Source organism: Hippopotamus amphibius, chromosome 2 (genome assembly GCF_030028045.1).
Source record: "Hippopotamus amphibius kiboko isolate mHipAmp2 chromosome 2, mHipAmp2.hap2, whole genome shotgun sequence".
NCBI lineage: Eukaryota > Metazoa > Chordata > Mammalia > Artiodactyla > Hippopotamidae > Hippopotamus > Hippopotamus amphibius.
Window position 1 is genome coordinate 51,276,099 of NC_080187.1, and position 26,774 is coordinate 51,302,872.

General features: G+C 42.0%; 1 protein-coding gene across 4 annotated transcripts in view; it reads right to left on the bottom strand.

Annotated features, from left to right (window-relative positions):
* Window positions 1-1,167: 1,167 nt before the first annotated feature.
* Window positions 1,168-26,774, bottom strand: part of TJP2 (tight junction protein 2) — a 118,267-nt gene continuing 92,660 nt past the window's right edge. For 3 of the 4 annotated variants that reach the window (XM_057720969.1, XM_057720967.1, XM_057720966.1), the window contains 15 exons: window positions 26,594-26,727; window positions 25,102-25,168; window positions 24,075-24,225; window positions 20,400-20,508; window positions 19,004-19,214; window positions 17,811-17,998; window positions 16,719-16,814; window positions 15,921-16,000; window positions 15,287-15,497; window positions 9,337-9,437; window positions 7,564-7,776; window positions 6,290-6,400; window positions 4,765-5,094; window positions 3,103-3,188; window positions 1,168-2,112 (listed from right to left, as the gene is read on the bottom strand). In XM_057720969.1, the coding sequence (XP_057576952.1) occupies window positions 1,947-2,112; window positions 3,103-3,188; window positions 4,765-5,094; window positions 6,290-6,400; window positions 7,564-7,776; window positions 9,337-9,437; window positions 15,287-15,497; window positions 15,921-16,000; window positions 16,719-16,814; window positions 17,811-17,998; window positions 19,004-19,214; window positions 20,400-20,508; window positions 24,075-24,225; window positions 25,102-25,168; window positions 26,594-26,727 (2,254 nt within the window). In that variant the 3' untranslated portion in view covers window positions 1,168-1,946. The remainder of the gene's footprint in view (window positions 2,113-3,102; window positions 3,189-4,764; window positions 5,095-6,289; window positions 6,401-7,563; window positions 7,777-9,336; window positions 9,438-15,286; window positions 15,498-15,920; window positions 16,001-16,718; window positions 16,815-17,810; window positions 17,999-19,003; window positions 19,215-20,399; window positions 20,509-24,074; window positions 24,226-25,101; window positions 25,169-26,593; window positions 26,728-26,774) is intronic. The other variant, XM_057720968.1, reaches the window with a different exon arrangement.

Below are 26,774 nucleotides of genomic sequence, written 5' to 3' on the forward strand. Positions count from 1 at the left end.
TGAATATGAATTCAAAAGGAGGGAGGGGGGCAGACACTGGTGGTCCACTGGGCACCACTGGGACGTTCTAGGGAACAGAGGCCCTTCCTTCCTGTTCGTCCCACCTAAAGCATCACAAAAAAGTGCTGGAGCCAGATGACAGCCCAGTTCCTGCTCAAAAGCCTCCTCTCTTCCCCTCCTCGAGTTTGCAAAAGGGCTCAAGTAAACTAAACCATCATATATTTAACCACTCTTTTCCCCCTAACCACAAAAGGTGGCTTTTATTTATGAAATACACAGATTTGAGTCAGTGCCCTGAAGCCTGCTCAATTCAAGGTACTACACTGAATGGTTTATAAATTACAGCAGCCAAATTGACAGACACAACCAAGGATACATTTATAACGTAACTCATTTATGAGTAACTGAATTTCCAACTCAGCTAAAACACACACTTATCACCTTTGTGCCAATTCATATTACAAAAAGCCCTTAATGGAACCAAGACTCTTCTCCTTTACTAAATTCAGGGTACTCTTGATTCACACAAGCCTAAATTTCTCAGCTTTTCAAAAAAATTCTAAACATATTTTATCCTTTAAAGCGTGAATACAGGAGTCTAAATTGATGCAACTTTTCTAGGAAGCAATTTGGCAGTAAACATCAAGAGCCTTAAAAATGTTCCTCTGCTTTTACTCAGTAATTCATTTCTGAGAACCTACCTGCAGAAGAGGATTGAAATGCTGATCACTGATATACAAAATGGATTATATATACAGAGGTGTGTTTCATGTAAAAGGAAGCAAAAAATCGGAAATAATCCAAATAGCCAAAAACAGCAGAACTATCTACTTATGCAGCAACGGTCATGGCATATATTATTATTCTACAGTTATCAGCAATGATGTTGCATGACTTTTACCTATCTGAAACACTCAGAAAAAGTAGGAAAGAGAACTGCAGTGTACCCCCAGCTACCACACAAATGGACATCCACAAATATATAATTGGAGGAAATGCACCAAAATTATCTGAGGGATGGGATTAAAGTAATTTTTATTTTCATTTTCATGTTTCCATTTTCCAGTGTTCAGTGATGAGCATGTCCTCACTTTTATGATCAGAAATTGAAATAAAAGATGCACTTCAAAGCAGGAAGTAGTGTAGAAATCCACCACAAGCACCTTATTGATTGCAATGTCCTCCTTTTTATTAAATTATAAAACTGACTGTAGTCAATACACATACTTTTGGAAATGCGTTTTTCTTGAGTATCTGCTTTTGTGGAGCACATGGTTTTAAACAGACAAAATATTTCTATACCGACTTCCTGGTCTTCAAGCTATTTAGCACTGGTAGCCAAACTACCAAGCATAGCTATTATGTATATAGTCAGAATTTATAGAAAATATTTCAAAGACAAATGCCTTGAAAAGATAACACAGTGCAGAGAAAACCATAGCTCTTAAACTGGTAAAAAAAAATTAAGTCAAAATGTTTTAGTCCATTATGGCCTTGCATAAAGCTTCAAAGGGAGAAATTTAAGACACTTCTCATCAAAGGCACTTACAGAGTTGTAATAAAATACTTATTTGAATTTAGTTTGAGTCCGACAGTATTTTTATTTATTTTTTTCACATTCTGTCTCTCATTGAAACAGTCCTGGAAGGCAGCTATTAATGAGGAAAAATAGTTATCACTTCTTAATATACATGTTAAAAATATGCAAACAGGATTAATACAGATTTTGGTCCACTGAAGCAGGTAACAGTATCAGACTGTAGTGTTTCTCTTAATTCTGAGCAAAAAGCCATAAACTCCCCAGACTCAGTCCCCAGGGATCCCCAGGAGGTGCCCCCACATCTCCACAGTGCGCTGAAACTGGAAAGAGCCATCCTCCCAAGGCCGGTGGGAGTGCTGCTCTGAGGGCGCTGCGGTGGGGTGCACGAGAGGTGATCCTCGGGCCTCTATAATTCCGTGTCCCTGTAGCGGGAAGGCTGGCCGTAATAACCGCGTTTTGAGTGTTCCGACAGCTGCTGCCGGTATTCTTCCTCCTCGGCGTCACTGCCATAACTTCCTCTGGGATCCTGATAAAGCCTGGCAGGACCCTTCTGCGGCTCCGGAGGCCTGGAACTAACAAAGTGAGAGGGTTACATGCAGCCCAAAGCTCGGGCCTCCCTGCGCCTGATGCATGCAGTGGGCAACTGCCCAGGACAGATGGCTTACCTAAGTCTCACTCTGCTGACAAACCAGGGCACTCCTGGCATGGCTCCAGGCTCACAGAGTGGTGGGAGTGAGGATGGGCATAACAGGTCAAGGCCAAAGCCCACTTGAGCAGCGAGTGGGGAAGCCAGCTACATGCTCCCCGACCTAAGAACTCTCCAGCCAGATGAGGGTGCCTTCCCAAACTCACTGACTGAAAGCTCTACAAGCAGAGCAAGTTCTTTGCCAGTTTCAGTCAATTACACCAAACTCCCTCTGTTGCCAGGGGCCACCTGGTTGGTTGTGATACTGTTGAACTGGTAAAGAAGAAATTTGCCTCTAGTTTTCTGTTGTTGTAAAACTAGACTCCAGTTTCCAGTGAGAACGGCTGCAAGAAAATGTGATTTTTTTCTGTTTCCTATTCTCGGAAGCAGGAAATGATCCAGCGTAAAACCTCAACAGGAAGACACTGTGATAATACTCGTGCTTATGCAGCACTTTAAACATAAAGCATCTTACCAACACCGGTCAATTGATGTCACCTTCCCTTCAGAACACAGCTCAGCACAAGTGGCCTGACTTTGCTAGGTGACGCAAAGGAGCTTGGCTAAAAGCTAGAAAATATTAGCAATGAAACAACTGGCATCTAAGCCCCAGGAATTTTGCTCATGTGCTCCAATGGGTCTAATGGGACTGACTTGGAATGTCAATGATTACACTGTGTCAGTTTTAGCACACAATCAACACTACCATAAAATTAGGGCTCTTGATCTTTACAATTAAATTTGACTGAATAAGTAAACAGTTGACCAGGAAAAAAAAAAACCTTGTTACTTTGAAATGTAGGTGAAAAAAATTCTTAGGCATCCAAGTCCTAGACAAGCCCCTTTTTTAGACCTATACCCTCCTAGCAGCCCTTACCTTGTATACTGGGGTGGGCCAGGGTCTGGCTTGTGTGTTTTGATCGGAACTGCATAGATGTCAGGATGCTTCTGAGCAATTTCAATCTGTGGTGATTAAAGAAAAAAAAAAAAAAGAACAAGAACAAGAGGGAAGGGATGAATGACTAGACAGTCAGCTTGCTCATTTCCTACTGGTTCCACTTTTCAATCCCATTTCAAGGAGAAGAGGAAAACGAGAAATAAATCTCTATTTTCCAGGGTCGTATGTCATGCCTAGTGGTATATGTCAAATAGGAAAAAAGTTTAAAACTAATGAAATTAGCCAGCCACAAAAAGACAAACATTGCACAATTCCACTTATATGAGGGCCCTAAGCTGTCAAATTCATGGAGACAGAAAGAATGGCAGTTAAGGGGCTGAGAGAGGGGGTAACAGGGAATAATTGACACATAGAGAGTTTCAGTTGGGGAGGATGACAAAGTTCTGGGGGCGGATGACGGAGACTGTTACACAAAAATGTGAATATACTTAGTGCCGCTAAACACTTAAAAATGGTTAAAATCGTAAGTTCTAAGCATATTTTACCACCAAAAAAAGAAAAAAGAGAAGAGGCCTCTTGCCTTCTGACATGGTCTACACTCTGTGGAGTGTATTTCTCTCAGGGCTGCTCTGGTCTTTTGAGATGGACTGCATTCTGTCTACAGAATGTATATCTCTAAATAAATCCACTTCTTAACTATCACTCTGTCTCTCACTAAATTCCTTCTGCGACAAGACATAAAGAACCTGAGCTTCAGTAAGTCCTGACACCAGGAACTAAGGCCCCCACCCAGTGGAGAATGGAATGATGATACTGACCCTCCTGTCTTCAATCAACTAAAGCCCAGGCTCAGTCAACCCTTGCCCCAATTCTATGCTGAATTCTCCCCTGCTCAAGCCCTCTCATAAATATGCATGTACCCTTAGTTTCAAACTTCCCCAATTTTGCAGTTCGGGGAGACACTGCTTTGGGAAAAGATTCCCAGTGCTCTCTTACTTGCTGTAAGTAATACATTCTTCCTTCTCCCCCACTCCCCCCAAAAAAAGAAAAAAGAAAAAAAGAAAAAGGCTCAGCAGCACTGAAATTGTTGTGACAAAGTTAAATGAAGAAAAATCCCATAACCACTGGGCAGAATATGCTCCATGAACCTTTACTTAAATTCTTCTTTGAAAGGTTATATGTGCACATGGCACAAAAATTCAAACACTATCAAAAAGGACAATCTATGGGCCTTTCAATTTTAGCACCCAAGGTTTGCATAGTTCCTATGGCAAATCTGGGAGCAAATGAAAACTCAGTTACCAACTGTCTTAATGAAAAATAATTTCAAAGAAGCCACTGATTCTCTTGTCACACTTCCCCATTTCAGAACCTGATATAAAGTTCTGAAGTATGAAGAACAGAATCCTATTCACCTACACTGTCAGGTTTTCTGACCTGGAAGGAAAAAGGGATGCGCTGATCGCTGGCAATCTGGAAATCACACACACACAGGATGTGCCTTTGTATCACGTATATGAACATCCTTTTCATGTTTGTGGCAGTGGCAAAAGGACTGCACATCATAATACTGCAATGCAACTCCTTTAAAATTTTTACTGTTGACACGCTAAAATGACCTAGTGACTGAAAAACAATTACCCTTGCATTCTGTGCTTCTTGGAGCTCTTGCATTCTCTGTAATCTCGCCTTGTGATCCATCTTCTCAAATATTTTTACTTTGCCCAGGACAGACTTGGGAGCACTGTCCTGCTCCTCACTGCCCTCTCCCGCCTCCTCACTCTCTGGGGGAGGGATGGGAGTGGAGGGTTTCAATACAGGCCGTCCAAAGGAGGGTTTTGCTGCAATCGGAGGAGGACATCCTTTGGTAGATGCCCCGGAAATTTCGTTACCGGCAACGGCTGAGGGGTTTGACTTGTATTCATAGGGTCTGGGGAAGTCAAAGGATTCTTCTCTGTTTTGGGTTTTGGCCTGCAGAGAGCAATGACATAGTTTTAACCTTGAGTTTTCAGTGTATTTTCAAATCTCTATTAGTGATTTAATACACTCCATTTCCTGATCAGTTTCCAAAGGTAGTCAACAAATTCCACTCTGCCAAGGAATCAAATATGGCAAGGCCTGTGGCCACTGATCTGGCATCCAGAGCCCTACTTCACTCCCTACAGAAGAGTATTAAGTGCTCGAGGAAACCAAGAGGGTGCTGGGGATGAACACGCTGGGAGGTGTGCGAGTGCTAGAGGTGGAAAGGACCTAACTTTGTACAAGAGGAGATCAGAATTTTGGAGAAGACCTCAGAGCAAGTCAGACTTCAGGATGGAAGAGTGGCTCCTGAGTTCACACCACACCAACAGTGCGTGTCCTGGCCCGTAAGTCCAGCCGGAGATGCAGGAGACTGGAGTGGGGAGCAGGGAGGGAGCATGTCATGCTGATGGCCACTTTTTCTTCACACTTCTATCCTAGGCCTGCTTGTCAGTTTTCACTGATCTATTTTATGAGGTCACCAATTACTTCTGAAAGCTCACACAATCAATTATTACTTTCTTCTTATCTAAAATATTGAGTTAAAGAGAGAAGTTTCATTGGGTTATAAGAAAAAGCCTATAGTCATAGCTTTGATTCAGAGAGGGGTAAAGAATCATATGACATACACCCACATGTCGTCAGACTGATTCTGTTCTGGACAATGGTTTATTTAAAAAATAAACATTCCTCATAATGAGAGGCATTGTCAACAATGGTGGTGATTGTTTTCTTTAGCAAGTCACCAGGGAGGATTTTTCAGGTGCATCTAAATCAGATTGTGGGCAGAAAAATTTAATTGGACAGAAAAAGAAAAACAGATTCTAAGGCAAGTGATTCTGGGCATGCAGTATTCGTCAAACTTTTTTATTCTTTCTACATAAACAAACAAAACAAATGGAAACAAACACTAACAGTCCTAAAATTGTCCCCTCTTCTAAAACGGTATTTCCATTCTACTTTTTCGCCTTTTCCTAATTTTTGGCCTCACCCAAAAGGCCAAAAGATAGGCTCTAATAGAGACCCCAGTGAGTCAAAAACATAATCCAACGCCATCTTCTTGTGCGTGCTCCTCCCTGGCTATACAGCACGCTCCAGGAGCGTGTGCTTCCTCCTCCTTCCCATCCTGGGCTTTCCAGCCACGTACCTTGGGCGGCTCTGGCTTGAATGCCGGGGGCGGGCTATGGTCCCTAAGTTGATCTCTGCTAGCAGCCCTCCTCATCTGAGCTCGTGGCTCTGGGCTGGGTTTCCTTATGCTCTACAAGACATAAAGGTTCATTCACAACAAGAACATCCCAGCAGAAAGAAGAGCGCACTGGCCTGCTTTGCTGGAGTTCTTTGAATTTGTGGGAATTCAGATGTTAAGGTTCATAACTTGCGTACGTTGAGCTACTGACCCAGTGCTTCTTTACTGAAGAGGCATATTCCCCCTTAAAGCAAGTGTTTAACTTAACATACATTTTTCCAAAACTAGCTGTATCTCTCCCGTTAAAGTGAAAAACAAAAGGTCGTCCTAAAGTCTTTTGTCACTAACAACTGATAACATTTTAGAGCATTAGCTCAGCTGTATCTGCCGCCATTCACCAGTTAATTTATTCTTTACAACTTGTCCGGCAGTATATACTAATTATTTTGTCACGGTGAGTTGTTCCTCCTTTCAATTTATATTTTTGGTACTTCTATTTCATAAAGAATAAAATCATTCATTGAAATGAGCTAAACTGCTAAAGAGAAGTCCACAGAAATAATTAAGTACCCAAATATATGGAGAATCTTGTCTACAAAGGTCATTATCCCAATGTTCTCTGAGGTGCAACTGATAATTGCTCTGGTCCCTAGTGTGGGTAATGTGAGTTCTAGGATCACAGAAGCTGTCTATTCACTGGCCAGTGGATGCATAGTACATGAGATCAGACATATAATTAATCAATAAACTCAATTAAAAATTGAAATACAAGAGAGAAGGAAACTGATGGGGAAACCCTCAGGAGTTTTGGCAAGATTAGAAACGTTAAAGGTAGGGTGGAGAAGAAAAAGCACAGACACCTACGAGTACAGAGAGAGACCTAATCAAAGGTTACAAGTAAATACAACAATACTGTATTTAAAAATAATGTCCCACTTGTAATCTGGAGCTGGCCTGACATCATGACGTCATGCCCAAGGGCATCTGTGTGACGCGTGCTGATCACTCAACCTCTCCCAGCGCTCACATCCTGTCCCGCTCCCCCATGGACCACATCCACAATCATACAGGCACTGGCTTGGAATGAGAGGCTCCCTAGATGTCGTCAGCGCCAACCCTCAGGAATACCTGCCACAGCACCCTGAATAAGCAGGTGGCCAGAGGAATTCAAGTGAAACATCAGAACCTCCTTGTCCTGCCCGGGGCCGGGCAGCCCACGGCATGCCTCGCCTCACCTCCTCGTGCTGCACCGGCTCCGAGGAGCGGGTGATGGAAGACACCAGCGGCTCCTCAGCTGGCTCATCCAGCTCATTGTCAGTGTAGGCGCCTCCTTCGCCGTCGGTGTCTTCAAAGTCACTGATGAGGCGGCTGTCGCAACTCAGATAGTCCGCGCCCATGGCGGTTAAGTAGGACATGCGGTCTTCGGGGTCATCATCCATCCCTTCCATCTAGAGGAATTTGTTTTGGAGGGTCAGTGGGATCTGACATGGCTCCTGGGAGTGAGGACTCAAGAAAATTCCCAAGGGCACAGCCAAGTGACTGAAACCTTGACTTGTCTTAGAAAGGGAAGTCCCCTTTATCTTCCTGAAATCACTCAGCTTTAAATTACTACATTACTTTTTGTGCAGACTCAGATTAGAAACCTTCCACCCTATGTCTCCTGACCACCATTCATCCTATACACCACTACCGAGCCAGGCTTCCTCAGACTGTTGCACTTTTCTTCCAGGATCTGGCTCCCCTCCAGCTGTTTCTCTTGTACTTGCTTCCTAGCAATAAGTGCACGCTGCCTTGAGCGGCGCACCTCTCCACTCATCAAGATTCTCAAATCCTTGCGGGCAGAAGTTTTGTCCTGTTCAACCTGTTCTCACCAAGGAGGCTAGCACAGAGCCGCAGCAGGTGTAAGCGCTCAGTGCATGCTGGACTCTGACTAGACACGCAGCGCCTGAAGGGCAAGGCTAGGACTCAACGTCTAATTGGTGGTGGAGGTACTTCTGCAACAGAAATCATACCTCTGAAGTCTCACAAACTACCTCAATTCAGCCGGACCACAGAATACCAGCATCAAAGGCTCCTAGAAACCACTTTCTTTGCTTCCTCCCTGCAGTAGAGCGTAAACTGCCTCCACAGATGAGAAGTGAGCCAAGGTTAGGAGCCTATACAAGTACCCAATGCTCTCTCATCACCTACTCAAACCCCTAGGACACATTCTCTGCCAACGTTCTTTCTAAGCCAATGATTCCATTAGCTTTTCTTCTATTAATTTTTTAAAATAAATTTATGTATGTATATATTGGTTGTGTTGGGTCTTCATTGCTGCACACAGGCCTTCTCTAGTTGCGGAGAGCGGAGGCCACTTTTTTTTTTTTCGTTGTGGTGTGCGGGCTCCTCACTGCCACGGCCTCTCCCGTTGTGGAGCACAGGCTCTAGGCACATGGGCTTCAGCAGTTGCAGCCATGGGCTCAACAGCTGTGGCTCACGGGCTCCAGAGTGCAGGCTCAATAGTTGTGGCACACGGGCCCAGTTGCTCCGAGGCATGTGGAATCCTCCTGGAGCAGGGATTGAACCCATATCCTCTGCATTGGCAGGCGGATTCCCAACCACACTGCGCCATCTAGGAAGTCCTCTTCTATTAATTTTTAATCATGTTCTCCATGCCCCTCAACGTCACCTCTCACCTCTCCACTCTGGGTTTCCTGAGTCCTTCGTAATACGCTGTGGAGCTCAGCACAAGGTCTTGTAAGCTCTGATTAGTGTGCTTGGAACACAACACTAGTTACTATGTTAAAAGCAAAGGGGAAGTGAATGTAGGGCTGCATATATCCCATTCTGCTTTTCTTGTTAAAGTCCTTCATTTTATTACTTTTTCAGAGAATTTATAAATTTTCAAACAATTGATGCACATGTTGGGATCACTTGAAATGGGCATGGTTTTACTACATTCACCATCCTCTTGAGAAAAAATTCAGAACACTCTCACCTCGTAGCAGAGTGTCTGTGCCACATACCTTTCCTTCAGAGACCCAAACTGCTTCTCCTTGCTGATGTTGAATCGTGTCCTTCAAGCTGCCAAACCAGCTATCGTTGGCTGAATTTAGGTTGATTGTAGCTATAGAAATGTAAACCAAAAGGTGTCCCTCAACTTCCAGAAAAATGTTTATTAGAAATCCTATTTGATATAATTTATCCTAACTTGTCATATTTAAATTAAAACTTTTGCAAATGGAAGAGAAAGTTGAACATTAAATCCTTTTAGTCAAATGTAATTAAAATTATTACCATCTAGCCATTGGAGTTTACATTTATAGGTGGATGTCATAAAGCTAAAAATGAATTAATATTTATTTTTCAGAAAAGCTACCTTTAAAAGATATGTTTTTAAAGAGTGTGTTTTCAGGGTCAAAGATAACACATCTAAACCAAATATAAAAGTACCATATTTTAAAGATCAATACACAGACATACATTACAAATAAAAATATATACCAATGTACTGTTGTTTATCTCCAATAAAAAACTAAAGGTAACATTAAAATGTATCCCATTTTGATAGGCTTAAACATTTCAAAATACAGATACAGATTAACCAAACTCCACAGGTGTATATTCATGGAAAATACATTTTCTATTCAGAACCAAATGCATCTTACATAATAGCACTTACTGTCATTGACCAAGTACTTTCCCAAATACCTTACATGGATTAACTCCTTTTATGCTTAAACAAACCTTGCAAGGTGGGTATTGCTATCATCCCCATTTTACAGATAAGAAACTGAGGCACAAAAGCAAAAGTAACTAGCCCAAGGCCTTGCACCAAGCAAGTGGAGAAGCCTGGATGCAAACTCAGAAGTTTGCTTTTAGAGCCTATGGCTTAAGCCACTGCATGACACATCCCATCTAAAAACATGAATTTAGAGCACGAATATAAAATACCAACCAAGTAAAATGCATGTGATCATTCTTCAGCAATATGTATTTACAGACCTAATGGGGGTAAACCAGACAATCAAAATTGGGCCTAAAATGATCAAACTGCAGGTAAATTAGAATTTTTGAAAACTACATCATCATGGCCTGTTATTAAGTGGTATTGCATCATGTGTCACCCAAAAGAAAATTGGTGTTTGTTGGTAAAAGTTGTTTGACAGCCTGCCCCACCTATCCTGAAGTCTACATAATTCTTTATAAATAGCCAAAAAGAACCAGGGAGCAAATTTTATAAGCAATTCTTCTTCAAGCTTTCTTCATGGTAACATATAGCATTCTTCCACTTAGGAAGTCCTAACAGTGACCTTGGAAAATCCTGAGTGAGCTTACAATGTCCATGGTTATTAATTATTTATAGAATAAACTGATACCTCGGACAACTAAAGGAAAATCAACCTTGTTTCCTTGGACTTTTGTATCCTTATCATGGTACTTTGTAAAGATTACTGTCCTGGTAGCAGAAGTGACAATGGGCACCCCAGAGACAAAATGAGTGATTCGTACTAAATGTATACAGAACATGTGGCTGCCTTTTTAAGCTTTATGTTGGAGTTCTCTGAGACGAGTACAGTTTGTACTTATCATGAAGAAAACCTAAAGTTAAAAAGGCTGTTTATGGAATACAGAAAATATGTTCATGCCCCCTGATAAAATGAAAAAAGCCAGAAACCTCATTGAATTCACACTGAGTCAAGTACATGGGAAAAAAAGGAAAAAAGAAAAAAAAGAGTTTCACAGTAGCTAATTTCCTAAGCCCCATAAAAAGGTAATTTCTAAGTTGGCAGCCTCTAACTCATACACCTGACCTCTCTTTAACAGGTGGGTGTGCAACAATGATGCTGCCTCCCTTTCACTTGGAATCGAGTTCCTTTGGTTTACTGTTGGCTTTTGCTCATTAGGTTTTTCAGATTCTTTGACGGAAAGCAATACTGGATAATTCCTGTTGTTCCCAACCTCTGGACTGGACCCATGTTCCCTTGGATAGACTAAATACATCTCTCAAACGCCAGAACGTGTAATACTGAAAGGAGTTTCACCCAGCCTATAACTAGGCTGGGAGTCCTGGGATTCTGAGGGCATCCATTCCCAGCCCTGGCATGAGTGTGCTCGGTGTTCCTTAACCTTCCCCAAACAAGGAGGTTGGGAAGTACCAAGAGCAACAGCAAAAGCTGACATGTGAGGCTGGATGGGGTGGGAAGAAATTGGGAGTGACTGTAGTGAGTGTGAGGTTTCTCTTCAGGGTGATGGAAAAGTTCTAAAATTGATGGTGGTGATGGCTGTACATTTCTGAATATACTAAAAACTACGGAAATGCACACGTTAAGTGGGTGAATTGTAGGGTATATAAATTAAATTTCAATAAAGCTATTCACGTGGCAGGGACCCTCTCTAAATAGGCAAGCATCAACCAAGGTGCCCAGCCAGGGAATGTGGCAACTTTCTTCTGCTTCCAGTTGTCCTCAGGAAACCAAGAACTGCCTACTGCATTCTGGGTTCTTTTGGCTGGTACAAGATTCACACTAATACCCCACCCCCACCCCAGGCAAGATTTTTCAAAGACTATATTATGTCATAGAAAATTTCTTTTACAATACATAACATTTAAAGATTAAAAAAAAATAAGTATAAAATAGTATTACTATTAAATAGCATTTGTTTGGCATTTCCAAAGTCTCAGGACTGAATTACACAAATTTCACATTAATGAAATTTGGGAAAACTGATAAAAGCGCTAGAATATCTTTTGGTAATTTAAAAATCCCACAATTTTATACAAAGCATAGCCCTTTGCGGGTCTCTAAGTCCACAATTCCATTTTTTTGGTCTTTAAACTACAAACTGAGTGCTTCAGCAATTCCAAGAAAACGTGTAATTTAAACTTCAGGTTCTAAAAAATAATTTTTGCAACATGTGCATGCAAATGTATTCTACAATAAATTTTTTTAAATGGGGGTGGAGGGTTGAGCAGCCTAATATTTTAATTTACATTGACAAGTTAACTTGCTTTTGGGCAAATCTCTGAATGAAGTTTCCCTGGTCATCTCAACTTAATTGAGAAGTGTCTTGAGTCTGCAAGGAGAGCCATTTTATTTTCATTTTTGTTAGTTTTTATTTTTGAGGTAAAAGGCATTTGTTACATTGTAAAAATAGTAATGGCTATATGTAAAAAACCAAAAGACAAAATGATTTATACCTTTCAAAAATGACCAAGACATAACCATAAGCGTAATAGTACAAAAAGGGTAGATCAACAAGCACTAGCAATGCTAGCTTTTCCTGTAACCACCCACTGTTATATCATCCTAAGCCCTGATTTGTCCTATATCTGAAATGCTAACAATCTACCAACACACTAACAGTTTACAAATCTTCAGTTCTTCTACTCAATCACCTTTACTACACAGTAACTTCACGGAGAGCCATTTTAATACTCTCATAATTAAATATTCATCTGTGGGAAATAAGATTTTGTTGTTATTGTGCAACAAGGAAAAAAGATATTCATCTAGTGAAACCACCTGCAACATACTGTTCATCATAGTAGCTCTATTTTCCCCACTTAATAATTCATTAAAATGCCATAAATTTAAAATTATATAAAAAAACCTTAGATTCTGACCACCGTGCACACAATCAAGTCACGACCTGGCCAGGCTGAGTGAGACACGGGGCACAGAAAGCACTCAGCGGGTCCATCCACATAGCTCTCAAGAGTTAAACTTAGAAGCCTGGAAGAACGCCTCGAAAGGCCATCTGGTAGACAACTGGGGCCCTGCTCCATCCATCCTGAGACTGAATCATTCCATACTCAAGGCTGAAAACATATGCTGAGAGCGGGTCAGCTCAAAGTTCTAGATGAAACTGGACACTCACAGTGTCACAGCCCCCAACTTTAGTTATCCCCAAACCTTTAACTTCCTGACTAACTTAGTCAAGAACTGTCAGAGGCAGCTCTAATTAAGAAACAAACGTGTATGCCTTGCTACACGTGTATGCCTTCAGCACCCAGAGCTGGAAAATGTTCAGTCGCTGCCTTCAAGGATCTCTTCATCTCTTAGTGGAGCTGAACAAGGAATGGCTAAATCCTTGCATACACTTAGGCTCCTTCAGATCCTTGATCAGACGTGGCCAGCTATGGTGGCCTGTGCTCCAAAGGGCAGACAATGCCGACTCAAAGGTAGACCTAGGGAGTGCCTGCTGTCACTGGCTACCTGCTTCTACCCTGCTCTCCCCTTCATCCAGCCTCCCTCAGCCCGACTCTTCCTCCACAACTCGTTTCCCTGCCTGGTATCTCATAACCTCACATGAACCTCAATCTCAACCCTCTGAGGGAAGCCCCCAGCCAGTCAATGGACTTAAACAAAGGTAAGAGAGGACATGAAGTGGCTTAACATCAGTTACAATCACACGGGCCTCAGTTCAAAGGGCGAATTATCTGTTAAATGGAGGAATGGCACTATATAACCCCTTTCAGCATTAGGATAACACGTCCGTGCTGTAAAGTGTACAGAATATTGGACACACAGTCAAAGACACCACAGTGTTCATCTGGGCTCAGCCATACACCAATGTGTGACCTTGCAGAAGTCGCCTGGCCTTTCCTATGGCCTAATAAGACAGCACACCTGAAAGGCTGTACCACTGTTAGCTATTACTATAATAAAAACAGTAATGATAATAGTAATTATTATAGCAGTATAGTGGTAGTAAAAACAACAGTGGAAAGATTATATATGAACATACCAAAAGCACAAGCTCTTAAGATTCTACATTCACAAAAAACAGTTTATGACACACCACACCCTTCTTTGCATTTGGCTAGATCACCTCTCAGAGCACTTCACCATAGTGGTAAGTACTGCCTCTCACTCTTCAACCAGAAAAGCCAGTAACAGTAAAACAAGGGTCCAATGTGGACATTCATCATTCATTCACCTCCTCCCCTGCCCTTCCCAGTGTCAGATAAGCTAAAAATGACACAGGCTGATGATGACTGGCACTGAACTCAAAAGAGCTTTATCATTATCCTAAGGATATTAATTACATCCACACAGTCTCCTCACATTACTCCCACAAGACTGCATGACCAAAAACGTCATGTGACCCTGTTAAACCCTTGGTCACACTACATTCACAGAACTACTCATTTTCATATGCAGTGCATATATTCAGTTAAATCATTTTACTTTCATGAATAATAGTAGCAGTAGGTCTTCATTTCAGGAACTTTAAAAAATATCCTATTATAGAAAATTGTCGACGTATACAAAAGTGGAGAGAACAGTTTAAGAAACTCCCATGTACACATCACCCAGCTTCCACAACTATCAACTCTTGGATGGTCTGGTCTATAGCCCCATCTACTCTCTTCACCGAAGATTATTTAAGCAAATCCCAAATATAATATTAGGTTATCCATAAATATTTTATTTAGTATACATGCCTGAAAAATAACTCTTAAAAAAAAACAAAAAACATAATCACAATGTCATTTTCACCTTAAAAACAGGAATAATAAATGCTTAATATCATCTAATGTCCAGAATGTTCAAGTTTCTATTTCACTACTTAAAAATAGTGAAAGCAAGTTCCTATCACTTTGTAAGTCAGTGCATGCATGGATGGTGAGCAGAGAACAATGACACAATCCATAACAGATGTGGGTACTCAGCGATAAGCCAGGCTTAGCCACTAGCCTTGCAGTCCCACACAAAAATTTGAACCTCATCAAAACGACCAGTTATTGTGTATTATGGATCTTTACGATCATTTACAAAGTCAAAATTACAAAGGTAAATATACAAATGCAATGAGTCTAGTATACTCACTTTACAGGATTAGTGACTTTTTAAGGAGCCATGAATAGGCTTTCAGATTACTATTCTCCATTCAGATTATTTTCCTATTCCTTCCATTCTACAGCTCCCTATTTCTCACTTTTGAGCAAAGAGACTACATTTTACTTACCTGTGAAAAGATGTGCACAAGTTTTTTTAAGCTTGTTGGCTTGATCAAATAACTTCCGAGAACTTTTGTTGGATGATGGATTCAACCTCTGTCTTATGGTTTTGACACCTTGTCTAGAGTCTGGGTTGAAAAAGATCACAATTGGGAACCACTGAGTATAATTCAACAGGTCCACGGCTTTAGGAGTCACATCCAGGAGTGCATGCTTATCCTGCAAAAATGGGAAAAAGTTATGTAAATAGGTATGTAAATAGGTATGTAAAGGCACACAGCATTAAAGAGTTAGTGTTAACAAGTAAAGGCTACATCAGATAAAGTGTGCCAATTTAAATCAAAAAGTAGAAAACGTTTCCCTCCACATTAGGTCCACTTTAATATTATCAATCTATGAGAACTTATGAGAAAATGAATTAACAGGTTATTTGGTATAATGCTTAGAACTCAGAGAGAACCAACACATCAGTGCCACAGAACGCCAACTGGTTTCCACACAAAGAAACAGATTATGTTTATATTCAGCTTTTATCATTAACAGTGAATAATTATTAAAGTATAGATTCTATTCTTAAAAAGACTGCAGCAGACCATGACCCAGTTCTTTCTGACAGCATGGCCTTCAGGTGAATGTTCTCACCTGTTCAATAATTTGCCTCACAGTATTTAACCGGACCACCCCGGTGGATTTCTCAGATCCTGCGTCTCTTGGTTCCGTTTCTGCAAAAGCAAAAAGAAAAGTGGGGCAGGGACTGAATAAAATTTTAGAAATCAGTGACAATCAAGTACGCCAACCTAGCATCAGCAAGGACGGGACACCTGACATTCGATGTCTCCTAATGAGAGGCGATGGGAAGGACCCACACTACCTGTTTAACCAAAATTTAACCAGGGGAAACAGGCCAGGCCAACAGGGAACGTCCTATGAGACAAGTGGCTTGGACTGTTCAAAATATCATGTTACACAATAATTTAGAAAAAGGAGGAGACCAGAAAGACAAAGATCAAATGTACTACATGTTCCTTCGTTGCATTCTGAATTAAAAAACCAACCAAACATAAAACCAACAACAAGCTACGAAATACATAACTGGGATAATGGAGGAAATTTGGCTGGGATAATGGTACTGTGGTTGTATAGGAGGAGAATTAGGAGATTCACAGAGGTAGGAAGTATTATAATGCCTGCAACTTAAACTTTCAAATAGTTCAGCAGCAATTGTAAAAAGTCTGTGTGTGTGTTTGTGTGTGTATGTGTGTGCGCACACATGTGTCTATGGGGGGAAGAGTATACATGGTAAAATGTTACCTGGTAGCAGTGACTCCAGGTGAAGGGTATGTGGGTGTTCATTTTTATTCTTTTTTTCATTTTTTCTGTATGTTAGATATTTTCAAAATAAAAACTGGGGGAGAAAAAAAATTTCACTGACAGACTTACTAGCAGTTTGGAACAGGTCAGGCAACTCATTTGCCAACTTCTCCAGGGCTATATCTGCTATGGGGCCAAATAAGACCACAGGTCTCTTGAAACCAGCTGAAATGAGATAAGTCACAAAATTAGGTATAAGATAAACTAAAAGAATATACTGTACAACATGGGAAATATAGCCAATATTTTCTAATAACTACAAATGAAGTATATTATAACCTTTAAAAATTGTGAATCATTATATTCTATACCTGTAACTTATAAAATATTGTGCAGCAACTATACTTCAATTAAAAAAAGAAAGCCATGAAGACACCTACATGTCTTGTTAAGAAGCAAAAGTATTTTATAGGCTATTGATAACACAATCAAATGAAAGAGAAACTATGCGTCCTCCCACCTCCATTTCAGACCAGCTCTTTTCTGAAGAATAAAAGCGCTCTCTCTTTTATTATAGCTCACTCCCCTCCCAATTACTAAAGATAAACCTTGCTCTACAGAATATATAAAAACTTCTGAATGATAGTATAAAAAAAATAACAGAGGTTGTAGAAGTACATGTTTGCAAGGCTTACTTTTTAAGTCTTATTTTGTGTTTAAATATGATTCCAACTCTGTAAGCTGGCTTCGCCTAAGTGATATATACAAGTTGGAACGTGACCATTAAAGTTAAAAAACAGGAACTTCCCTGGTGGTGCAGTGGTTAAGAATCTGCCTATCAATTCAGGGGACATGGGTTCAAGCCCTGGTCCTGGAAGATCCCACATGCTGCAGAGCAACAAAGCCTGTGTGCCACAACTACTGAGCCTGCACTCTAGAGCCTGTGAGCCACAACTACTGAGCCCGAGTGCCACAACTACTGAAGCCCATGCACCTAAAGCCTGTGTTCTGCAACAAGAGAAGCCACAGCAATGAGAAGCCCATGCACCACTATGAAGAATAGCTCCTGCTCGCCGCAACTAGAGAAAGTCCAGGCGTAGCAACGAAGAACCAATGCAGCCAAAAAATAAATTAATAAAAAAGAAAAAGAAGTTAGAAAACAAAGAAAAACAGGCTCTGAACCCAGTCGGATTATTTCCTGGCCCCACTTGGTTTCCTCACCTTCTCGAAGCAAAACCCTCTCGTAAGCCGGGAACTTGGTGCTGACCGACACAGCGGCCGTCAGGTCCTCCCGACTCTTCCGTAGGTTCTTCTTCACGCCCGATCTCTGGCCGCGCATCCTCCAGAAGTCTGCCCTGTCCCCGGTGTTGTCTCTCTGGGCATTCTGAACGCTGGCCATTTGTTCCGCTCTGAGAGAAGAAACCAGGGGAAGTAAAGCTCTAAAGCCAGGAAATGCGCAAATTATGCGGGTCACTAAGCAAATCTAGTCAATGTCGCTTATTGACCTGGATTAGAGGAGATGCAGCTTGACAACGACCAAGTTTCACGGGGTGAGAAACATGGGGGCTTCTCTTCCGAAAGAGGGCAAAGAAAGGCTGCAGGCACAGAAACTCCAGCAGACGCAGCTCAGCAGTGAACACGCTGACGTGGCCCATTCTGTCAGGCCGCTATAGACGCACCCTGTCTTACTGCACTTGGCTTTATTGTGCTTTGCAGATACTGCATTTCTGTTTTAGTTTTCTTTTCCTTTTCTTTTTTCTTTTTTTTTAAACAAATTAAAGATTTGTGGCAACTCTGCATCGAGCAAGTCTATCAGTACCTGTTTCTCAAAGCATTTGCTCGCTTTGTGCCTCTGTGTCACAGTTTGGGAATTCTCTCAAAATTTCAAACCCTCCACCAGCACTGAAGGTTCAGGTGACGGTTGGCATTTTTTGGCAATAAAGTATTTTTAATTAGGGTAGGTACATTGTTTTTTTAGACATATGCTATTGCACGCTTAACGGACTGCAGTATAATATAAACGTAACTTCTACATGCACTGGAAAGCCAAAACATTTGTGTGACTTGCTTTATTGTGATACTCGTTTCATTGGTAGTCTGGAACCAAACCTGCAACATCCTCAAGGTCTGCCTATACAGCAAACACACCAGAAACCCCCTGTCCAACTGCCAGAGACGCTCCTTAGGAAACTGTCCAAATGTCATCCATACAATGCTAGATTCTCAAAGCAAATCAGCAGCGGCAATTTCACGGTTCCAGGCCACTCCTCACACACAAGAAGTGGACGATGGAAGAGGTCACGATGACAAACGATGACGTCACATGGGGCTTCCTTTGGGGGGGAGGAGGGGTGTTGTTTATTTGTGGGGGGAAGGTCTAAGGGTGTTGTATGGGGGCGTGTGGTCTCAGATACCTGCTTTTGTTGGGGATTAAGCCTTTCTCCAATTCGTTTCCGATCCTCACAGCCAGCCAGTGGCCCAGTTTGCCATCGTACAGCGTATCTACCACGCGGAAGACCTCCCCCCTGGTGAAGGCCAGGCTCTGTGGTGTTTCCTTCTCACATTCAAAGTGGCTTCTTATAAAAAACGAATCCCCTCTGCCACAAGCCAGTATGTCTCTATACACTGAAAGACAAAAGCATCATTGCATGTGGCGTTCAGCTTGGCCAGAGGTCTTTTCTGGAAGAGTTACTAGCTTCTCTGAACTCTGATCACCCTCTTTACCCTCTCTGCATTTAGCGAACTCAGTGCACAGGCCCCACGGGAACCACCATTCAAACAGGAAGAAGGACACAAGTTGCTGTGATGGTTAATTTCATGTGTCAACTTGACTGGGCCATGGGGTGCCCAGATATTTGGTCAAACATTATTCTGGGTGTATCTGTGAGAGTGTTTCTGGACAAGATTAGCATTGAACTCTGGTAGACTAAGCAAAGCAGACTGCCCTCCCAGATGTGGGTGGGCTTAAGCCAGTTTGTTGAAGGCTTGAACAGAACAAAAAGGTAAATGCTCTCTGAGTAAGAGAGAGTGAACTGTTCCTGCTTTCAAAGTGTGACATCAGCTTTTTCCCTGCCATCAGACTCAAAGGGATACACTGGCTCTTCCTGGATCTTGAGCCTGTTTGCCTTTGGACAGCAACTACACCACCGGCTGTCCTGGGGTCTGCAGCTCACCAACTCATCCTGCAGATCTTGGGACTTGCCAGGCTCCATGATCATGGGAGCCAATTCTTCATAATAAATAGCTCTCTTTCTCCCTTCTCTGTCTGCCTCTCTCCCTCTCTCTCCACACACACACACACACACACACACACACACAAGCACATCCTATTGGTTCCATTTCTCTGGAGAACCAACCCTGACTAATACAGCTGCCAGCAAACCCTCTGAAGCAGACAAGAAGATTCTACTAACCCCCATTTTACAAATGAGAACAATAAGGCCTGGAAAGCTGAAACAACTTGTCAGACTGATAAGGGTTAATATGAGAGCTGACCAGCAGGTGTAGCCCTTTGCATCTGTCATATGGAAAAACTCAATAATGACTTCAGACAGTAATTAAGGGTGGATCTCTGTCCAGAAAAGCAGTTTTACTCCCAAAACCATACAACTAGTGAAATTCTTTCAGTGAGTGCATAGAAAACCTTCCTATAGGAAGTTAAATGGTACCCAAATTCTTTCCACATACCTATGACCTAGAGATTAGGTGTCAAGATCCACTTCAATTTTTTAACACCCAGATTTGTCTATTCTGGTCCCAAGCTACCTTCCTCCCCTACCACCCACTAAACTCATAACCAAACTTGCTCACCATCAGCTCGGCTCTGAGCTAAAATGGTCACCATTTCGCCTCTGGGGATTTCTAACAGGTAGAGAACGGCATCCTCCCGAACGAGCCCTCTGAAATCCTGTGTGTTCACCTGATAGGAGGGGCAAACAGAAAAAAAAAAACAAAAAAAAATAAGAAGTTGTTCTCAAAAAGGTGCCATGTGAGCTTTTTATCTGTTTGCTTTCATCAGGGCCTGCCCAGAGCAAAACCCCAGATGTAAAGAAATCCTTAGCGCCCTAACTCAGGCCCTCCCAAGCACCTGGCCTGGGCTGTGGGCACCACCATACCCTCCTGCCTCCCCACACAGCCCACTACCCCTTAGGAATATGCCATTCTACCAAGGATTTGTCACTGGATCAGGTTACAATTTCTTTTATTTGTGTCTGTCTTCCTCTCGAGTCTCCTCCTGGTGGCCAGGGAGGTAATGTACAATTATGAATCCAACAACTATAATGCAATAAGGAGTGGTGGGGTCTATGGAAAATGAGCGTGCTGGCCCAGCTTAAGGCATTAATACTTTTTAAATTGGCTTAAATAAAAGCCTACAAATAAGGATTCTGACCAAATCCACCTTTTTCTTATTGCTTCTAGCACCTGAAATTGAAGAGCATTAGTCTTCTACGACAGACCGTTAGCCTAATATATAGGCTTATATATTTAAGCTTCTGATACATAATGGGCAAGAAGCCCACATTTGCTCCCCACTGATCAAGTAGTGTACACTGTACACAGCTTTCAGGAGACAAGTTAGAAAGCAAGTAAAATTGAAAAGTGGTACAAAGAAAAAGACATTTGACATCTTTGTTCCGTACCTTGAAACCACTTTAAGACAATAATTACACATAAGTAAAATGCAAAAATGATTTTAAAGTACCTAATATTTTAATAATGTATTACAGAAGTGAAGATACAGAATTCCTCTGAAATACGTTCTTCAATCATTGAGGACTTGTGGAATCCTTTAATCAAAGAGTAATGCCTTACTACTAAAAAAAAAATCATTAAGTCAGCCTAATTTAATTAAGGCTGGAATTTACAATTAAGTGAAAATAGGCATGAGACTAAAATTTACTTGCTGCTTTTTAAATAGAGTGATTTACTAAACCAATCATGTTAACTTTTCCTTTTCCTTTGAAACAATATTTAGCATTTAAGACAGCTCATTTCCATCTTTCTGTCCCTGAATTAGGAATATTTGCACCTTGGTATCTAATCCTCTCTTGTGTGCCATCTGCAGAGCTACATCTGCATCTATATATGGCCACGTGTATGTTTTTTTACGTACTGTACATGCTGGTATTTGTTTATTTAAATAAGGGGAAGACCTTGGAGGTCCCTCTGTCCATCTCTATGGACTGAGACTTGACTTTCTGTCAAGCTAAACACTATAATGGTCAAAATTAAAGCACACATGGTAGCTAAAATTCACATGGTTAATAACTAAACTTGGAAGGTTTTCTCTTTTTTCCTTCCTCTAATAGTTTCTGAAAGACATGACAATCATACCAGATTAAAAGATAAGCAAAGAGATACCTAAGCCAAGCACTAAAGCACGTGTATTTCTGTTATTTACAAGGCACGTATTTCACCACAGCCCAGCACACTCATGTTTTCGTTCCACATATCAAGCTATCACCTTTACAAAAGGAAGAGCTACACTTAAAAAACCCAAAACAGAATAAAGCGCTTAGTGTACATACATCGTACCCTGATACACTCAATCTGACCATGAAAAGGAGTGCTGAAACAAATTAAAGGGAAAAAGGCCAGGACAGCACTTTGGTTAGATTGTATAGCCCTCCCCAATAAATATTCTCTTTCATTATCTATTTAGTAGTCTACAGGGTCTAGCTGTGTCTGCTATGAGCCTGAAGAGGATTCTGTGTCAGCTACACTAAGACTGTGTCACAACTTCTCTGCCCCAGTAGGCAAGATCAATCTTTTTCAGCCCTTTGCAGAACTGAGGGCTCCTTTTGTAGTCAACTGAAAATTTATGCATGCCCAAGAACGAGGACCATGTACTGCCTGACCTCCACATGAGACTACTGCAAAAGCTGGTTCCCACAGTTTCTTCCTTGTCGCCAGGGTGGTAACAGGAAACGACGCTTTCTTAGGTAGAAAACATTGTGTATCACAACTTTTACCCGTGGAAGAGACTCTCCTCATCTTTAATGACTTGGAGAGGTCTGTCAAGCCTCTTAGTGAATTTATTTTTTTTTTTCATGAAAATTCTGAAAATCTTTCCCCCCCCCGGGGTACAGAAACATGTCATCCTGGAACCTTCGTGAGCAAAAAGGTTCCAAATTCCTACCTAACTTCCTACGGTCCCACATCAGTTAGGAAACATAATTCTTCTTCTTTGGCATCAGCCCAGGAGTAAATTTGTATGAGCTGGCCCTCAAACGGGGTTCTTATCGGTAGCACGTGGTAAGTGGATCTCCTAGGATCATGTGGTACCCTGAGGTTCACTCAGGTACACTTAGTCTTCTAGGATCCTGATGAGAGCCAGAGAGGGTCTAGAATGTCACCAGAAAACTTCAGCACAGCTCACAGTCAAGGCTTGCCCTTCATCTGCTCCAGAAATGAAATCCGAACTACCATCATGAGGCCACAGGGCCAAGAAGGAAAAGGACCACCTCTTTTTGTGTTCTGTTGCCTGCTTCCTTGGGAATTCTGCTTTTCTCCCCTCTCCTTTGAGGCTAGACGCTCTTACCAGACACCCTAGTAACTCACGCATAAGAAATACAAGGTTACAGAGGCAGAAATTCTGCTGAAGACAATTCCCCAGCATTCGATATTTTTATAGTCATAAGTTACTCAGTGTTCTTGAAGTTAATTCTCAAGTCGGTGGAAAACACATGATATGTATCTCATAAAACGTCAAAACAAAGATGAGTTGCTTATCGTTCTTTTTTAAACCAACAGATTACACAAATATACACACAGTAAATTTCAAAGCACCAACATTTTGATTAACCAGGGATCCTTCTTCCTGGACAATTTCCGATGTAAGTAACACACTGAGGGCAGCAACTCCTTATTCTGCAATGGGAAAAAGAACAGACACTGACCTTCCTACTCTGTGCCAAGAACTCTGCTGGGTGCCTTGTGTGTTATCGTCTGTTTTAATGTTCCCGGGGTGCCTGTGAGGCAGGTATTCTTATCCCCACTGAACAGATACAGAAACCCGAGTCTCAGAGCTGGAGCCAGGGCCACCAACGAATATGAAACTGGGACAGGATTCAATCAGACGATCTGATGCCAACACCCAACTCTGTTCAGTTATGTCACGGCCTGAAGAGGGACAACCAGGCAGGGGAATCAACTAAAACCCAACCAACAGCAAGATCTTTTGAACGATCTTCCACCTAGGCCTTTAATTAAAGTCTCAGTTTTTTTGTGAATCAAACTCATAAAAATCTTCCTGGGGGTCTTGAACACTATGAAGTCCCACAGGCACAGGAATGCGTTTCGGATTCCAGGACTGAGGAGACAAGACACATTCGACGGAAACAAGAGACCCGATGCTCAGCAGCAAGAAACCTGCAGCGGGTCTCTCTTCACAAGCTGGACCACTTCCCCGTCCCTCACGTAAGACCTTCCAGGAAACCACACTCTTTCCCAGCGACATCGAGAAACGGGGTTGGGATTTCATACCTTCAGAATCTGGTCCCCTTCTTGAAGACCTTCTTGCTCCGCTGAGGTACCTTCTTGAATGCCGGCCACAAATATGCCGACGTCATTGCCACCGGCCAACCGGAGGCCCACGCTGTCTCCCTTCTTGAACCTTACCATTTTGGTATTGGGGCTGCAATGGGTTCGAGTTTTAGGAAAGAAAGACGGGAGGTGAGTTTTCTTTTTTTGGCGGGGGGGGGGTTGAGGCTTTTTTTTTTTTATAAATGGGAACCAATATTAGCAGTGAGCGATTTAATTTATTCTATCTATAGAGTGATCTACCCTTTAAAAAGCTCTCTCTCATTTTTCTCATATAATCTATAATTTTATCTTCCTTGGGGCTGTGAGATGCATATCAGTAGGCCACTTTACCAGGGAAGAACAGAAACAGAAAGTAAACTCATTCAAGATTAAAAGCAAATAATGGGCAGAGTTAGGGCAAAAATCAAGGCTATCTGACTTCTACTTCAAAGGATTCTTTCAAAGGAAAGCCTGCTGACCCCATAAGGCTCCTGTTAAATGGAGACACAGTCTGGGTCCAGGGAAGCAGGATCCTAATCCAGGAGCCTCTGCTCTTGAACACCATGGAACCAGGGTTCTCACTGTCAAGTGCAGAGCACTGTATCACTTCTCCCTTCCCTCCACAGGCCAGGATCACCTGTCACTATAGCCCCTACAGAGGCCCTGTAGTCAAGCAGTACTTCACCCATCTGGGAGGTTGTGATCTGGCAAACTCAAATATTCAGAATAACATCTGGGAAACTAGCCAGGTAAGTAGACAAGCAGATAAAGTTAACATCACAAAGTTCACTCACTTCCACATTTTACTTTCCCTACAAATGATTTCTCTTTCTCACAAATACCAGGCACAGAGGTGGGTTAAAGGCAGGTGATTATATGCAAAATCACCATCTGTAGTTTAAGGACACCATTCTTCCGGATTTCAGTTAAGGAGACAGAGCTGTGTGGAGGAAGAAAGGGGGAAAGCAAGACAGACGGGAGTGCATACCCATATATTGCTAAATCTTCAGGACTCGGACGAAGAACAGTTCTCGGGACTGGTTTTGGCGGAGGAGCTGTGGATTAAAAACCATCATTATCAACGTGGACTAACAGGTTTTGTCTGTCTTTAAATATAAAGATCGCAAAATCCACAAAAAAATTCAAGTCTGTACGTTATGCTACATATATGTCATCACATCAAACAACAAAAATAAGTCTTTAAAGTTTAATTTTGAGGCATTAGCAGGTGTCAATGATTTCTCAAAAGAAGTGAGAAATGAACCTTTAAAATGCAAGGTGCATAATCACATTTACAAGCAGGTAGCATTTATTTAATAACTTCAAAGCCACGTAATAATGCTGTTTTTTTTTTCCCCATGGATAAATATTTATGCATTTAAATCCAGGGGTAGGGAATGGGGTTGAGATCAGAGACGGGAGATAAAAGGACCTCAACTAATCAAATCTGACAAAATGTGATTATGACATAATTAGAAGTATGTCTTTGGTCTCTGCCCCCAGTTCCTGACACAGGGCTCCTAAAATCCCTGTAACTTCTGAAGTGATAGAGGTGCCAGGAGCATCCTTTTCCTCTAATGTTCGGTCTTTGAGCCCAGTTCCTGACAGAGCTCCTACATCCCTTGGAATTTCCTTGGTGATAAGGAGCATCCTTTGTTCTAAACAGATAACTCCTGAGAGGCTCTTAGAAAGCCTCAAGATGGGGCTGGTCACCAGGAGGAGGAAGCCATGCATATGACAAAGCCTCCATAAATTAGGGGATTCAGAATGCTTCAGGGTGGGTGAAAACATTGAGGTGGTGGGGGGGGTGGAGTGCCTGGCAGGCATATGAAAGCTCTCTACCCTCTCCCCATACCTTGCCCTATGCATCTCTTACACTTGGCTGTTCCTAAATTGTATCCTTTAAAAAAAGAACAATAGTAGTAAATAAAGTGCTTTCCGGAGTTCTGTGAGCCATTCTAGCACATTATCAAACTTGAGCAGGGGGTCATGGGAATCTCCAGTTTAGAGCTGGTTGGTTGGGACTTATGACTGGCGTCTGTGGTGAGGCATCTTGTGAGACTGAGCCCTTAAGCTGGGACGTCTGCACGAACTCAGGTAGTCAGTGTCAGCACTGAATTGAATTGTAGGACACCCGTCAGTGTCTGGAGAATTTGAGAACTGGTAGCTGGGCGGAGCACAGAACCCACACAGTTGGTGTCAGAAGTGTCGTGAGCAGAAAACAATTCAGGCTGGGATCAGGGATGGGAGATGAAAGGACCATGACTAATGAAATACAACAAAAGGTGACCAACCTGTTGGCACATACAAAGGGCTGTTATTCTTTATATATATTTTTTCAATATTAAGTGAGTTAGGAGTGCTTCTTCCATATATGAGAATGATTTTTTAAAAAAAATAATTTCTCCCTCTCCTTCCAGCCACCCTCTGGAATTATCAAGCACAGACACCTGAACACAACTGTTTACAATGAGCCTCACCTGGGGATTCCTCTTGGTATCTGGGTTCCTTGCAGGGCTCTGTGCTGACCGCAGCCGCAATATCCCCAGTGGACTTAAAGGGAGTGGGTGTGGCGCCCATTCTGGACCATCTGCTCTGCACGTCCTCTCTTGAACTTAAGCACACGTCATGTTAATATCTCATCACGTGACAGATGTGCGA